This window comes from Opisthorchis viverrini (genome assembly GCF_000715545.1).
Source record: "Opisthorchis viverrini unplaced genomic scaffold opera_v5_43, whole genome shotgun sequence".
NCBI classification, from domain to species: domain Eukaryota; kingdom Metazoa; phylum Platyhelminthes; class Trematoda; order Opisthorchiida; family Opisthorchiidae; genus Opisthorchis; species Opisthorchis viverrini.
The window spans coordinates 1,083,254-1,099,770 of NW_008751699.1; the positions used below are offsets into that span (position 1 = coordinate 1,083,254).

The 16,517-nt window shown below is 42.8% G+C and overlaps 1 protein-coding gene across 1 annotated transcript in view; it reads left to right on the forward strand.

Annotated features, from left to right (window-relative positions):
- The window catches only part of T265_03155 (hypothetical protein), a gene marked incomplete at both ends in the record, with an annotated part of 79,874 nt that overhangs the window by 25,481 nt on the left and 37,876 nt on the right, over nt 1-16,517 (forward strand). The window contains 2 exons of the mRNA XM_009167568.1: nt 16,054-16,165; nt 16,209-16,405. Coding sequence (XP_009165832.1) covers nt 16,054-16,165; nt 16,209-16,405 — 309 coding nt within the window. The remainder of the gene's footprint in view (nt 1-16,053; nt 16,166-16,208; nt 16,406-16,517) is intronic.

A 16,517-nucleotide genomic window follows, 5' to 3' on the forward strand; every position in this document is an offset into this window, starting at 1 on the left:
TCGCTATCTCTTCGTCAGACTCAAAGAAAATACGTGGAAAATAGTGAAAGCGCTGAGACATTCTCATTCCAAGTAAATTTCAGTGGTTTAAGCCAAGCCGAAACTAACAGGAAGTGTGAGAGTCACGTGACCCATCATTTGACAAGACAGTCAGATGAACATTAGCGCCTGTACAGATCAACTTCGACCAGTCAATTTCCCGGTACCTTGTTGATAGGTGTAAATGCTGTCGCGACATTCACGTAGTGTCTGGCAAAACGGATTGTTCCTGCTGATGCATAGGCTAAAGGCAGTGGCTTAAGAAGAAACCTTACTGTCACTAGATCCCTCACATTTCACATTACCTAATAAGTCAAACTACAAAGATATCATTGCCGATTGGAGAAACGGACAATTTACAGGGCCAAAAATTTTCGGTCAAAAACTTTGCGTCCTACTTATTTTCAACAAGGTTTGCCTATTATTCTTTGAAGCTGTCGACGGTCTTGGGGGTATTCCGGAACAATATAAAGTTTTCTACCAAAAATACAGTGTTTGTCATGCCATACATGAACTATTCTAGTCTGTTGATAAGTTAGGCTGCGGTGCACCCTGAAACTGCAGTCCACAGTATTGTTTGACAAGTGCTGTCAAGTTGGATGGCTTGTGGCACAAACGGAAGATCTCTTTCGTTCTAGTGTCATGGATTTAACTGGGCGCCTGCTGTTGAGTTCTGGCTACACGCTAGCCCTTCTATCTGAGTCAGCATACTGTTGATCCAGGTCAGGTGGTTTGTCTGTCAATCCATGGGACGAGTTGACATGAAATCCATCTTGAATCGATTGCTTCAGTTGCACCGGCGCATTGACATTGATGAGCCACCGGATGATCGAGTTCCTGCCCATCCCATACCCATAAGCCACTGAAGAGAGCAGTGTTGAAGGCTTTTCGTTCAGTGGGACATGTGGTGCACGCGTGAGTGTACGTGTACACAGCCATAAAGGGATGCAACCTGCAGATTGAATGACCGGAAAACTGCACCCAGTGGATCAAGTCTTGTGGAGGCACGCAAAGTGCGGCGTTCGAGGTGCTTACACGCAATAGGATAATCACTTTTGTGGTGTAATCGACGATATAGGTAAGATGTTAACTCATCTTATATCGGTTAATGACGCAACTACCGGCGAACTACATAGGATCATTCAAATTGCCTTGATGCTATCAGGAAATAGGACGAGTTGTGATTAGTGACTTTGTCAACTTTTGTTCAGACTGAAGCATTATGCTTTTCGCCACACATCTCCGAAGACAATTTCGACTAAGAATGCGGAAAACTCTTCCAAAGTCGCCTCACAGTTTGCGCTACCAATGTAACCGTGATACTACTGATGGGGAGGCACGTGAGTAGTATGTGTTGTTCGTGGAATTTCGCTTTGCGTCTTTTGAAAAGGGGAGATCTGTTGCGGAATTTGTGGAGTCACTTTGTAACATTTGCTCTGATTTGAGCGGGGAATGATTGGAGTCAATGAATCTCCAGGTAAGTTCTAGAAGGCGCGTTTAGGAGATGGATGTCCAGTTTTTGTAAATAAGATGCAAATTAGAGATTTGCTTTCCTGTCCAATGGTCTGTAACCGGTCAGTTGGCATTTCCTAATAAATAACTCCGCAGCGAAGGGCTTCTTCCTTTCGCCAAGATAAGTATGAAATACTCATAAGTCATCACATCCACTAATCAATGAAAAGGTGTTGTACTGCACCGTTTTCGTCTCTAAGCTTCAGCATCCATTCAGGATTGCCGTCATCAGTCTGTCAACGAGTGAGAATAGCTTGTACAGTGTACGATGGACTCCCATCTCAAATGAGCTGAGCCTAGCGGATAAAGCGAATAGACCAGGAGAAATAAATAAAATTGAATCAAAATAAAATAAACAGTGCGAGAAGGTTAGATTGTCATTCTTATGACTTGCTTTTTAGATTGCAATAAAAAGGTGGTCATTGTGTGCGTGTGTTGTATGTCTTGATTTACACATCGACTGTGACATTTCAGATGATACTTTAAAGCACCAAACATCGCCGATTTTGACATTTTGTCGTCTTCCCAAATCACGCCTGTGGCAAACATTTTATCGTTATTTTCCTTTAATGTTGTGATTTCCCAATACGTGACCGTTCGTTTATGGTACTCTCCACCTTCTGTAAGTTGTGGTCAGCTAAAGGAATCTCTCCCGATTTATTTGTCCCAACTGCCGAGTCTTTGAACCTTCGATAGATATGCACGCCTCCAAAACTGTAGATAAGTATTTGCTATCTGGCGCTATCCAGTCTTCAACAACTTCTGCCTGTATTTGTAATGCACTACTCATAGGGTTGCTGAAAATTCGTCAACAGCCCACGACCGGTTTTGCCCTTCTTGGGGCTCATCATTACAACATCACAAACGAGAGATTCAGCTGGATCCCAGGTGAGCCTCTCGAAAAACCAAATTAGTTTGCAAATGAGTGTATTTCGCTAATTCCGCCCGTATTGTTTTGCCGAGTTTTGGAATATCGCCCAGAAAAATTGGCCAGAAAGTTGTTCACCCAAATTTTTGATCAACCTAATACCCTAGTATCGCATCCAAACCTTCTCAGGCGTCAATGCAGCCAGTGCCAACTGAAATGTGCGTAGTGTCATCAAACTGACTCGAATGAACCATTATTTCCTGAATATCGGGTCCACTAATGACCATAACTTGAGCGATAGCGGGTTGGTTTCTTAGCGTCGTTCATAATTGTTTAGTGTTCTGCATAACAAATTGACATTAGTAACAAAATCAGTAGATCGCTCTCTTAATCAGACCGTTTTACGCCGAACCGGGACATTTGAAACTCAGTTGCAAGAGCTCCACATATTTGGATGTGATTAATACAGCAAAATTCGTAGCCATTCAGATGCCTAAAGTGAAATCCCTGGTGGAATCTTTCATTTCGAGGGTGCTCAGGCTGTGCATTCCGTTCATTTGAAAGCGCGTTCTTGTTTGTCTTGTCTGTCCGTCAGCCTACCATCTGCTTTGTCCTTCTTGGGGCTCTTCAGGTAGACTGACTTCCCCATTTTCTGTCAAATTCCTGTTTTGCTTGAACACCTAGTTGTAAGTAATTGACGAAATACACACGTCCTCTGATTACAGTCATGTCAATGAGAATCTCATCTGAATCATGTGTTTATGATATTCATCAAATAAATGGGCCACACAAAAGCAAGTTGTCAGATGACTGCAGTCCTCCACTTGGCTACAACCAAGCTCCGCTTATATGCCACTGTTCAACCTCTCCCCAAACCACGATTGCAGGGCCACAAGGGTTTCCAAAACACTGCGGCCATTAGGCGATATCCGTTCTCGTTTTTTAAGCCAACTGTTATCAAACGATAATGACAGCTGAACGCGCTTATTATCCAAAAGTGGCGATGCTGAGCATAAATTCTGCCCAAACTGACGACAAGAGTACCGAGTATCTTCGTCACAACTGCATTAGTTGTTTGCAGAAGTCGAACCCCCCACTTCCTTTCCGTTCTCGGTTGGCTTACAGTTGAAAGCTAATCGTAGAGCTCGACAAACAGATCAACGGCAACCTGATCAATCAAACCGATTCATTTTCTCTCCAACGAGACACATTTACACAGCAAATACAAGAAGAGTCACTCTGTACTAACACATTACTGCGTAAGAGTAAACATAACCTTTAAGCTCACTTTTAGACTTGATGAAACTCGATCCTACTAACCGGATTATCCGTAGCGTGCTATACCACTGTGGAGACCAGCTGACCCGCTTAAAAAATCGATAGAAGCATTCCTTCACCCGATATTGGCATGGCTATTCGTTTCCGTTAGATCACTCGTGTGATTCATTGCGTCAACTGTCGAGTCCTGTACACTGTGTGTGTGTGTGCACGCCATTTAGAGAACGCCCATACCTCTATGTGTATAGACATAAGCACTTGCAGTCCTTCAGGCCGTAAACCTAATCTAATCGATCCATGTCAAGTTCGCCACGTCACTGCGTATAATTTACCCCCCGTCTGGCAAAGTTGTCGCAACTCTCGGTTTCTGTCCTGCTGTAAACATTTGTGTTCTTTGCCACACTCGCAAGCTGGATTGATAAACGAGCTGTCCGTTCACTATGTTTGTATCTGCACACCACATGCCACATGTGGTGCTATGCTATTTTATTGCATTTACTCGTCCATTCGAGCAAAGGCTTATTCAGCTAATTATTCTAGCGAACCCTAAACAGATCTGGAAATGGCTGGCTCAAGTTATATAGGTGGTGCGCTTTTATTCCCAGGTCTAACTGTACTACTGCGAACAACAGTTTTTGTAGTTTATTTACACGTCAAACGCTAATGCACATCCCGAGGACGAGTGAAAATAATAATGAGAGCACACTTTCTTCAAGAACGCTACCGTTTCACATAGATCTTCGCTTCTGTTGTTTGTTTTTTCCCGTGGCCGTGCTCCCCAAAAATGAACGTTACTCGCGACAGTATTAACCAATCTATTGGCCATGAAAACTGACCGTAAAGGATCGTATGTTGAAGAATATCTCTTTAAATTTGAAAGCTGACTTCGTGGTTTCATCCACATCGAGAACTCTGCTGGATCCAGCTTAAGCGATCACGACAGACACGGCCTAACAGCTGAACTGTAACACAAGTTTAGTCTACTTTTTTGTATGTAATTTATCCTCCATACAATAGGGACGAGAGGGAATTTCGATTGCATGAAGAAATGTACACCAGAACCTCTCATTACTTGGCGTCACTATCTAGCACTTTTCTCTCTGCAATTTTAGCTCCTTCAATGGAACTTGAAGTTTTTACATGCATTTTCAATAGATCGTTTTCAAAAATTGTGCATCACCATACTTGCCAAATAATGGGAAAATTTTCGAGTTCCATAAATCCTCGTGTGTCAAGGAAGTTTGAAACACCCGGGGGATCAATTACCGCGTAACATGAGTTGACAGAATGAGGGATAATGTTGCGGTATCCTGTTCGAGTGTGGGTTATTCGCACGACTGATCGGCTACCTATTCAGTCCATAACTGGAAGGTTGATGGTTCGAATCGCCTCAGAGATTCTTTGTGTGTATATTGCAGCGTTCTCAGCAAAAGTAGGACAGCTGTAAGGTACTCTCACCTTTTTGACAAAGAGATTGTTTGATTTACGTTCCAAGCAGCCCCATACCACAAACGCTGGTGTGAATTGGCAATGCACGGAAAGCGAGTGCAATTTAAACTGTGTGTGGTGAAAATCCAAAACTTTGAACAAGAATGCTTCGACAGGTTTCTGCAGGCACCCGTTTCCATTTTGCAACAGCCATTGTTATAAAGTCTCACATTACCATCTCAAAAGATTTCAGCTTTGTTCCCAAAGCTTAGATGACGATTGAATTTGATATACATCCACCAAGAGTGTTCCCTTCCTAGAGTGATAGTTTCCATTGATATTTTCAAAGTCCGCTAGTGTGCTAGCTGTCAGACCGTATTTAAAATACCTGTGTGTCATGCACTAGCGATCGCGCTGTTTTTCAGGTTTGGTGACCCAGAATCATCCGAGGCGTACCGCTGCAGCTGGGTTGAGATTCATTTGTTTTAAAGAACTTGTATGATGATTGCAGCTTTAAGTGTCGACTGTTGTTGAGGGGTAACTCAGATAGGTTTCTTGCGCTTATGTGCTCAATAATTGAGCGAACCTGTTTATGAGATTGCTACTGAATGGGAGATGTTTTAACCCCCCGACTTTACTCTGAGCCGTTTTGTACGGCTATACCATCGTAGAAATGTGCAGGATTAACTAGCCAGTACCACGCGAGGAATCTAGAGACTGGGACCAGGGTCTCCGAGGCTAAATTTCAATCTATGTCAGGTTTGTGTTAGCTGAAATCAGATAGCCCAAACTGATCCCCGTGAGTCTCGCTCTATGTCCTTTGTGCAGTCTATACAGTCGTTACATCTGAAACGATCTTTAAGACCGATCAATGCAGACCGACAAATCAATCAAACTTTTTCCACATACTTCATAGGTGAATGGTGCACTTTCATTCGAGAACGCGTGCAGCTGCTCCCGTTCTTCCGCAACTCGTAGTAGGTTGGTCTTACTGCCAACATTGCAATGGCATTGCATTCAAAGTTGTTGCGGTTGGTTTGACAAGAACACAATAATTCTATTCTCTTCCCCGTATACATATGCTTGTTATTGGGTCTTATGTTTTGATTTTACCAGTTCTTGTTCGTTTCTGGGAGAGTATACTGAAAGGTTTAAATACCAATCTTCGCGTTTTACTCAATTGAACCAGTTGACAAAACCCCGGCGGATTTGATGAAGGAAGCTACTCAAAAGGTTGCTGAAAACTCTTCGACGGCCCACGACCGGTTTCACCCTTCTTGTGGCTCATCAGGTAGCCGCAGTCCCCGAGTTCTACTTGAACTACATTCAGAAATATTCAAATGCTTTCCACTAAAAATGATTACTGCAATGGAATCAGCATTTTCTGCGTTAACTTGCACATAACCCTGGATATTTAATACCCTCGTTTTGTTCTCCTAGTCAAATAAGCTATTCCAAACAGGTCCACTAGAATAGAAGGCTTTCATCTGAACGACCAGAAACAGTGCTTTCCGTAAGCCGAGATTTAGCATGTCATCAAGGGCTAATCTTCTGTAGAAGCTTAATTATCCTTCAGTTAGTAATGAGCGCTCTTGAAGAGCACGTTGCACTGACTGCCATCCAAATGCTTATGCTTTTCCTGTATAGTTGAGTAGGTATATCCAAAATGGGAATGGTCTCTCTGCACCTTCCGAACATGTAAACTGTTCAGTTGAAAGTTCAAAAGAACCTGAATTTTCTGGTAGGAAGTAAATGATGGCTTACCGCCGACAAGTCTGGATTGTTTGCGCATCGACAGGGCGCAATGAGAGATATTTTGAATCAAAACGAGCAACCAGGTGAGAACCTCGTTGGGCCGGAAATATGTAACAGAAGCAGATAAAAAGATAAATTCACTGTTCTGTGGAGTGGTGTATAACACGTTTTTGACTACTTGACTCTACAGCCTGCAATTGATACCTAAATAAACTTCTTAAATCAAATTGAACTGAATAGAAAACTTTCCCGAGTTTTGTTTCCGAGTTTAACCAATATTAATGCGTTGCACAATTCCACATCCCTTCGATTTTCATAGTGGTGTGCCCTTCGTTCTGTCTCCTAGACGTCATTTTCATTCATGTCTCATGAACTTGGAGGAAACCATCTACTTAAATACCCTCACGGGAGTTCACCAGTCTGACCGTAAATAAGTTGCAACACAATTTGGAATGTGACATTCGTCCTAATCGAAACTCACATGCGGATGCAAATAAACTTTGTTTTGAGCAGAGAGACTGGAATAAAATGATAAATTCGTCTTCTCACTGTGTTTGACTGACCCAGTGAGTAGTGCTCATGCCAACTTTGATGCTAACGCTAGCTGGTCGTGTATAGCCAAATGCAGGGCCATGATCCACACTTTCGATGGAACAAACTTTATTATCGACGAGTACTGTCATTTGCACACAAATCTGGCTTTTGCCGGAGACTCAGTTAAATCCAGCTGAATCGCATGTGTATGATGATTGAGAGTAACTCGGGGACTCTGCCTACCTGATGAAGTCCAAAGCGGGTAAAACCGGCCGTAAGCTGTCCAAGAGTTTCCAGCAACCTCAAGAGTAGTGTGTTACGTTTAAATTGATTACCCTTTGATCGGAGACATGCCAGCCTAGTGAACCACGGATTGCTGTGCACTGGTCACGTTTGAGAGGCATTTATTTTAAAGTTGGGAATTCCGCCTGGATTCGCAACACAGTGGCTAAATATATACTCACGTCTCTTGGTCTATGGCGTTAAGGAGAGAGAAACCTGTAGCATGATTTCCCACGTCTTGGAGCAGTATAAACCGATGAAAATTTCCCAAGTCTGTATAGCCTTCACCGTTTTTTAAAGTATTGGGATCTGGCCCACATGCAAACCGCTGCTGTATTTCAGCAATTCATTATTTCTATCTTCACGACTTTCGCCTGCATGGAAAGTGTTATTTTGTTAACCTTTGAAAACTACGGTCAATTGTCTGGTGTTTTAATCTTACGGTGGAGTACTAAGGATTTTTACGGTACACGCGAGGTTAATTCGCGACTTATCAGACCATAGACTAAATAAAATGCCAACAGGGACAATGGCTATTCTCTTTTCTCTCGTACTGCATATTTTCAAGTGAACAGACATTGTTTCCACGAAGCATCGATATTTCAATGCAATTTTCCTGCTTTCGAACACTGCAGTTAGCTTAGGTATTTTTCTTATTTCGCGACAAACATCATAACAGGATAACTGCTAGCTCTTTCAGAGCGTTGCCAAACTAAGTATGAACTTCGTAGATTTGGACGGGAACACATGACTTTCCCTTAGGCTTTACCTACTGCTGATGCAAAATGTAATACTTTCGAGTGCGAAGAAATGCTTCACTTGGTACTGAAAGAGTTGACAGCCAACTGCAAAAAGGATGGAAACTGCTCTGACTCAAGCAGACCTATTTTGTTAATCTGTCCGGATGAAAGTATACCCTTTGTTTGCAGAGGAACTGAAGCCCAAGAAACTGCCTGGAAATGGACCGCATATTGGGCTGGAAGTATGATTGATTACTAGCGTTAATCGCTCTCATATATTGGGCCATTAATCAATCGCCTTACCACGACTATGTGTTGTCACTTTATACATCCCTTGAGAAGAAGCGAGGAGATACAAACATGCGCCCACCTGTGTTGAGTTGTCTGAAGTGTTTGCTCACAAAACGAATCCTAGGAAATTTACAGACAGAGCAGTCGGATGCGTCAAAACAAAACACGACCAACAGGAATGGTGGGAAAGTGTTTGCCCAAAAACTACATGGTAGTCCGCTGAAATCAAACAGGAGGTCATTAACTGTCCGCTTCCCAAGTGTTGAACAAGATAAGAACGAAAGTCCTGAGCTCTTTGGAATTCTCAGAAATAAGCTTACAAGTTGATCCCCACAAAGGGCCAAACTGATAATGGTCTGTTGAAGCATTTCCATCAGCCTTATATGTAGAACCGTGCCAAGGGAATACCACATCTACCTTACGGTGGAATGCATACAGATCCATTTATGATAATAGACTTGATTTACTGAAAACTCTTCGGCAGCTCACGACCGGTTACGCTCTTCTTGGGGCTCGTCGAGTAGGCGCAGTCCCCGAGTTTCCGTCAACCTTATGATCTACTTGAACCCAAATTACACTGTTTTCGAGAAATACACTCATTTGCAAATCAATTTGGTTTTCACGAGAGACTCAACTGAATCTCTCGTTTATGATATTCTACGGGCAGAACCAGTCGTGGGCTGTCGAAGAGTTTTCAGCAACCTGGTGAAAATGAAAATACACCGCGATATCTCGAATATCGTGCCAACTGAAACATGAGGCGGCCTGTGTGCAGCACTTTCAGTTGTACAATATCATAAACGAGAGATTCAGTTGAGTCTCTTGTAAGAACCAAATTGATTTGCAAATGAGTGTATTTCTCGAAGACTTGAATTTAGTTAGCTACTTGCTTCTAGAACGCAAACATTTAAAGATGAAGCGCAAAGTTCCAGCACCAGGTCTGTGAATAAGTCAGAAAGAGCCCACCAACTTCCCAGCAAATGACTCGTTGGTTTTACCCATGGAAATGTTTCAGTGAGGATCTCATCTTGTAAGTGAAGCTAATCTATGCTGAAAAACCGAGGAGCTCTGTACAGCTGCTTGATTATCACTGGGAATCATCAGCAGTGCATATCTCACGAAATTCAAGACAGTCCAAAAGCCGCGGTCTCCCAGATGGCAACTCGAACACTTAATTTTTCGGTCACGCCCGGCTGACCTGAAGTGTGATCAGGTCTCACTTAGAATATAGCACCACTCGCCCTTTAGTCGCAAAAACCAAATCCCCTGGTCACGTGTTGACGGGTTCCTCGAGTGACGACTTCTCAGGGCCAAGTTTTGCTCATCTTATATACATTATGTATATACACTTTGTGCTTGTCTAAACTCCGGTCTTTCTTCAACTTTGTCACATATGTCCCTAATGGATCCACTTTTGGATAACAACTGTAGCGTCCCTTTGAGCATTCCCTCAGAAGTATCTGTTTCTGTTTAGAACTATTTGAAACATCGTTCCCCGTCACATCATAAATAGAGCTGCGTCCGTTCATGTTGCCGACCTACATTATTAGCGCCAGCGAGGTCTCATCATGGGCACTTTCGCGCCATATACAATCCCGCACAACATTAACTGTTAGATGACCCAAATGTAAAATAGTTTTGATAAAAAGTTTCTATATATAAACCACATCTGATCACTACTGAGGGTAAGGCATTTCAAGTGATCATACTGCATTCCTCTTACAACCACCTCAAGTCAGGAAAATAATGATAGTGGTTGTAATAGTGATTTGATTATTCTATACAATTCAGCCATTGTTTCTTGTTCAGTGCCGTCTCCTTTACATAGGCACAGCATTTTTGACCTGTTGTCGTAACATATTATTCATAAGGTTGATGAAAAAAATTCGACGGCCCAGGCCGGTTTTGCTCTTCTCATGCAGCACATTCAGCTGAAACATATCATGAATAATAGTTTTGGCTCAGATTCAGTTAAGTCTTCCATTAAAACCAGTCTACGTTGTATTTCGTGAACCTGTAAAATTTGGGCTAATGAGAACACTGGTTGTGGGTAACTCGGTGGCCTGCGTCTACCTGAAAAACCCCCCAGAAAGACATCCTTAAGAGTAGTGTTCAGTCTTGAGTATCGTGCTGACCAAAACTTGGGGCGAACTCCGAGCAGCACATCAGCTGAAGAGTACCATAAACGGACCTTTCTGGTAGGGTTTCAGTTCAGTCTCTTGTTAAAACTAAACAAGTTTGTAAATGAGTGTGTTTCACAATTATTTTACTTTCTGTCGACATACTACTGCCTCATTTACGCGATACAAAACTGTAGGATACTGCGTTTTGAATAGTAAGAGTTCACACGCCAGTCTATCCGACTTTCTTGCCAGGACAGCAGAATGTCCGAAAAGTCGTCTGATTGCGGTGGGCGCTGAACAAGGACGGTGAGCACTGTTTATCTCACATGTGCGTTTGTAACGAAGTCGACTAACTGCGCGCTATCTGGTGGCTAAAGAGTTTCTGCAGGAAACAACGGAGAGGCATTCGATCAAATGTCTTGTTGAGATCATGGAATTTATCTCTATCATTCAACGCCTCTGTTCCTTTCTTCCTTGCGAAAAGTAGGTGTGAGTCGCACGCGTATTTCTGCGGTGACCAAAGGTCACGAGCTTGCAAGTAATGCTCGACTGCATTTGAGAGGCGTTCGTCCAAACTTCCTAAAATTTGAGGCCAGACTAACTTATCGGCTATTGTTTTGTCCACGTTCCTTTTCTTCAGTAAACTTAAACTTCATAAACAGCAACGTTGGTGCCAAAACAGTAGAGTTTCGTCGTGAAAGTAAATCGAATAGCACAAAAAACGGATATGAGTTGACTTAATCTTACAAAGTAAATTTTAAAAAATACAACAAGCCTTCCACACTCTCACTAAACGAGAGGCTGGCTGTGCTTAACGAGCTGAGTTTTGTTTCATATCTAACAAATTCTCCAACAACGCTTTAGATTCGCCCTCGAAAAGCAAGTCGAACTCGCGGGGCGTTATTAATCAGCTTTTACTGACGAATGAACTCTCCGTTTATAACTATACATGCGTCCAGAATGGTGCGGCGAAAGCCATCGATTCCCCGGAGAATACGTATTCCCTTTCAATGAAAAGTCAAGAAACTCATCCTGTAGAAACCTGAGATTTACTGACTACCTATATCGGTGGATACTGGGCATTGAAATCTAAAAACGCGTATGTCACCAGAAACGTTGAAATAGTTGATTGATGGATAAGGCATTAATTTTCTCGAAGATACAACACAGGCTGTGACATGAAGAAACGATATTTTCTCTGCCTGAAATATCACTAAACAGATGTTACCGCGAAGTGACGGGGGAAGGGGGATGGTGATGACAACAGGCAGTAGCCAACGGTTGAAATAAATCGATAGGCAAACAGCTTCCGTTATTCTACGGGTCATTTAAGTTACCAAGTGTACACTGTATTGTAATAACTGCGGCAAATTTGTTTACCTTTAAGGTTGTTTATTATCCTGGTTGCGGCGTACTGTCATGTCCAGCAAAACGTACGAAGTAGAAAGAGGAAACAAGTGCACTGCGAAATTAGCACATTCATTGTGTACTGATCTCCTTTCCTTTCGAAATTACGGCTTTCCCTCACAGCAATAAAATTAAATTTTTCCGGATGGAATCATCAGCTTCTTACAGATTCTCACCCTTCAGGTCGTGACACGTGATTTTTGGTGTAATAAAAGGGGGAACCGGCGCATCCTGTTTTATTCTTGAGGGCTCCAATCCCCCGAACATGTTTTTGGAAAGAGCTTCCACACTACACTTCTACAGTAAATTATGTGCAGCGCGCCATCTTGTGGGTCGGCGTGAGCAGATATACGCACTGTTAGTGGGCTCTAATAAGGGCGCAACTTGAGTGCAGTGTGCCCCATTTAGAGCGGACCAACTGAAATCATCCCACCAAGACAGAAATGGTCGGACCATAGTAAGCTGACAAAAAATCTATCACCTCCGTCATTTCTCACAAGCAGCTAGCTGTCTTCAGTGGGCGTACGTGCGCTTGACCCAAAATTTATTTGGGATTATTTGTATGTGACCGTATGCAGATTGTGCCTTGTCTGGGGTTCCTGGTACTTTACTTCATCTTTATTAGAAAACTCCACCTAGAGAACACGTGAAAAGGCAAATTACTTGTTTCAAATTATCTCGCAAATTTACTTATTTTCTGGGTGACTTTAGAGTAAGAGACAGAACCATGTTTGTAGTTAACAGTCTCACGTACGACATTACTGCCTTTGGACTCGCTGAACTGATCGAGTTCCAGTGATCCAAAGTAGACGAAGGGACGAGAAACGTTCGTCACTGAGTGCCTCAACATAACTCACGTCATATTGTCAACCTTCGCTGCAACAGGTTTTTGGATCCCCTGTGTTGCTCGTCTTGCTTCGAAAAACCGAGGACGTCTTATTAGCACAGGGGGGACACTTACTGATGGATTTCCGGCGTATATGATGCTATCGGTTGTCAGAAACGACAAGTTGTCCAGTAAATGTGTCGGCGAGCAGTGAAATTGAGGCGCATGGAGATGGCGGTTCATGCATGTAAATGCCCTCATCCAGAACTGCAGGAATTGTGCACGAATTCTCCGTTCGCGTCTGTCAAAGAAATACCCAGGTTGTTGGAAGCCTGCATCCACAGTATGCTGGACGTGTAGTAAAAACGTCCGTCCGCTCAGAACTTACAGATGAGTACCGCTGGTTGGAACTATCGCAGAAGGGAGGTCCTTCATTGTGAACAATTAATGGAGCTGACGCAGACGCTACAGTTTAGGACTGTGTCGCCACTCGATGACCGCCCTGGAGTAACAGTAGTTTGAAGGCGCCTCAATGCTATCCTTTGATGCATATCAGTTATGACGGTCCGTCGATGTGAAAAGTGTGCTAACTAGTGATGGCCGATATTCGTCCTGGTCTGTACAACGATGGTCAAAGGGCAAGCACTAGCCCGGCTGTATGCCAGCATTCCAGAATGTCCAGACGAGTCATTCCCAAGTGGAAATATGACATGTATGCACATCGAATACAATAAATCACAAACAAGCACAATTAACGTAACACAACGCGTACAGATACCTGCGGTCACAGTGAAAATACTTGGCGATCTGACAATCTAAATCAGAGCCTTATGGCCACCTTAAGATAGGACCGTGGGGGCGGCCGTGAGGAGAACCGAACAAATGATACTGCGTATGAAAAAGGTTGTCTGGCGATCCATATCATCCAATAAACGTACCCTAGACACGTCTAGCTAGTACTGACAACTATTCAGCTTGTGGTTTGTGCAAACATGGTTAAAGTGAGCAGCTTCTAGAACGGATCCTAGCTTCAAACCCTGGAAAACCCAGGATATCAGGGAGGATCATCGGTAGACACGGATGTAACGGTCCATCAGTTGAGCTCACTGGTGTCCGTAGATTGGGGGGTGAGTTGTTATTAGGCCGAACCTAGGGTATACCGCAAGGCATTCAGTTGTCAGCTATCTATAGAATTGGGTTGGTCCATAGTTATTGAAAGTCACTTCTAGCATCATCATGGGCTTAGCACACTGAATTACTCAACATGCATAACGGCACCCTAAAGACGTACTTGAAACACTTTGTAGGCTGTATGGGGTGAAACAGGGTAGCTCACTGATCTGAAAACGTTGCTTCAGAGCTCCTAGGTCGAAATCGCACTATTTTGTTTTTGATAGCACATAATCCGACTCTTAGAATAGAGTTTCAGTTGATCCGCACGAATTTCAGTTAGTGAATACTTCATCCTTTCATACATCAAGACATTTAGGAGTAGAACTGTAAAGGCAACATCAGAAACACTAAGAAAGTATAGTTTTTTTAATAAAACATAACAGGATACGCATGAATTGCCAAACCAGTACAACGAGATTTCAGACCAGGTGTCTGCATAACCAACTCACAAGCGTTACGCATTTTCCTAAATTAGAATCTTCCGGTTTTTAGACGTTATGGTTGATCCCACTTGACACTCGTTTATTGTATATCCCATAGGAAAACCGCTGAGAATACAATTGTTACATATTTTACCCATCCATTTTCAAAGCTTTTCAAGCAGTAATAAACTAGACTGCGTTTTGTTAGGATTTTCTTTTTGGCACCATAGCGATAATAAATTCTACTAACTATGGACTGTGAAGGTCAAATTTTCCGAATCTCACCCACAGTTTAACCTATGTTGCACTTTAACGTTCATTTTATCATGAGTTGACAACATGATCATTAATTCCTATGTATGGAATTTGCAAGCTATTTGGAGCATTCAGGCAGAGGGAAATAACTTTTCATATCTCGGCTTGCTGTCGTCTCCCAGCTAGTTCTTCCTTGATGACTTACAAAGCGTGTCAGTTATAAAGTGTTCTCCCGTCATTTGCCTCGAACTAATCCGCGGTAAAAAGAGGGGTTACTGAATATAAGTTCCGCAATTATGAAGCTCGTCAGCCAGGTCTAACGTAATTAGAGGATGAAGGAAACCCGTGACGTAAGAGAACATCTTTACATATTTGAATCCCATGCACTGGACGTTTGTAGGGTTAAACCGGCGGCTTTTGTTGAGGGATTGTTGAAAAGTTTCTTGTTGAGACACGGTTGTTTGCCCGTCTGAATAGGTAAAACTGTGCACCCAGTCACGCGCGTGTTTGGGCAAAAACTTTCAGGACGTGAGATCACCGCCAATTATAAGATATCCGTGTCGGTACTTGACGCCGCTGGTTGAAGCACATTATCATAGCACTTTTAGTCGGGCTAGCGGGTCATTAATTTTTTTGTATGGGAACGAGTTGAGGTGCAACCAGCTATTGATTATGTCATTTCCCCTACCCTTATGAGTAGAGCCATGCATGTAAAATATAATTACACGTTTACCGACACTTTAATGGCACCAGTGCATCAATGTACCTGACGACGCCTTTATTGGTTGGAAATATCTACGGGCACTGCAATGTTGAAATTGTGATTTCCCGCGTAACTTCAATTTTATTCTGAGCGTGTCACCCAAAAAGCAGGAGTCAGATAGTACAAATTGGTGACATTAACCCTCTTGCTAAACAACCTTTCTTCCTGGCTTACAATTTCAGTGCCTTCTTGTTAGAGTAAATTACAGACACTCACACTTCCGTGGCCACACGCTTTCCTTGTTTTCCAGATACCCACACGTGCATTCAGACCGTCTCACAGCAAGAGAAATAAACGTTTGGTTTTTGAATCCTTTAAAAAATTCCAAACAAATGCTTCCCCATTTTTATTGACCAGGTTTACTTTGTGGGTCGCACGACACAGAAACACAAGACGTCCAGTCCATCCGATCAGAACGGCCCAAAGCGAACTTTGCCTCAATTTCCAAATGAAAAGAAGACCAGCACCGGTAGGTAAACTGGAACATTCTATTGATTTTTTTCCATTTTCAGGTGAGGCTCTTCCTGTGTTTGATGACCATGAGAATTTCTACAATGTGATCAAACATGACCACATTGCTTATCGGTTTGAAGTGATCTCACTGCTCGGAAAAGGCAGCTTTGGACAAGTCGTCCTCGCACTCGACCATATGAAGGGTAAACAAGTTGCGCTCAAAATTATCCGGACGGAATCACGGTTTGCGAAACAGGTAGGCACAGTATGTAATTCTGGCATGATGTACAGCAAATCCCCCAGTCGCAGTCCATTTATCTTTTTGCCAGGTTTCCTGATAATAGTTTCCAATTGAAGTATTTGGGATC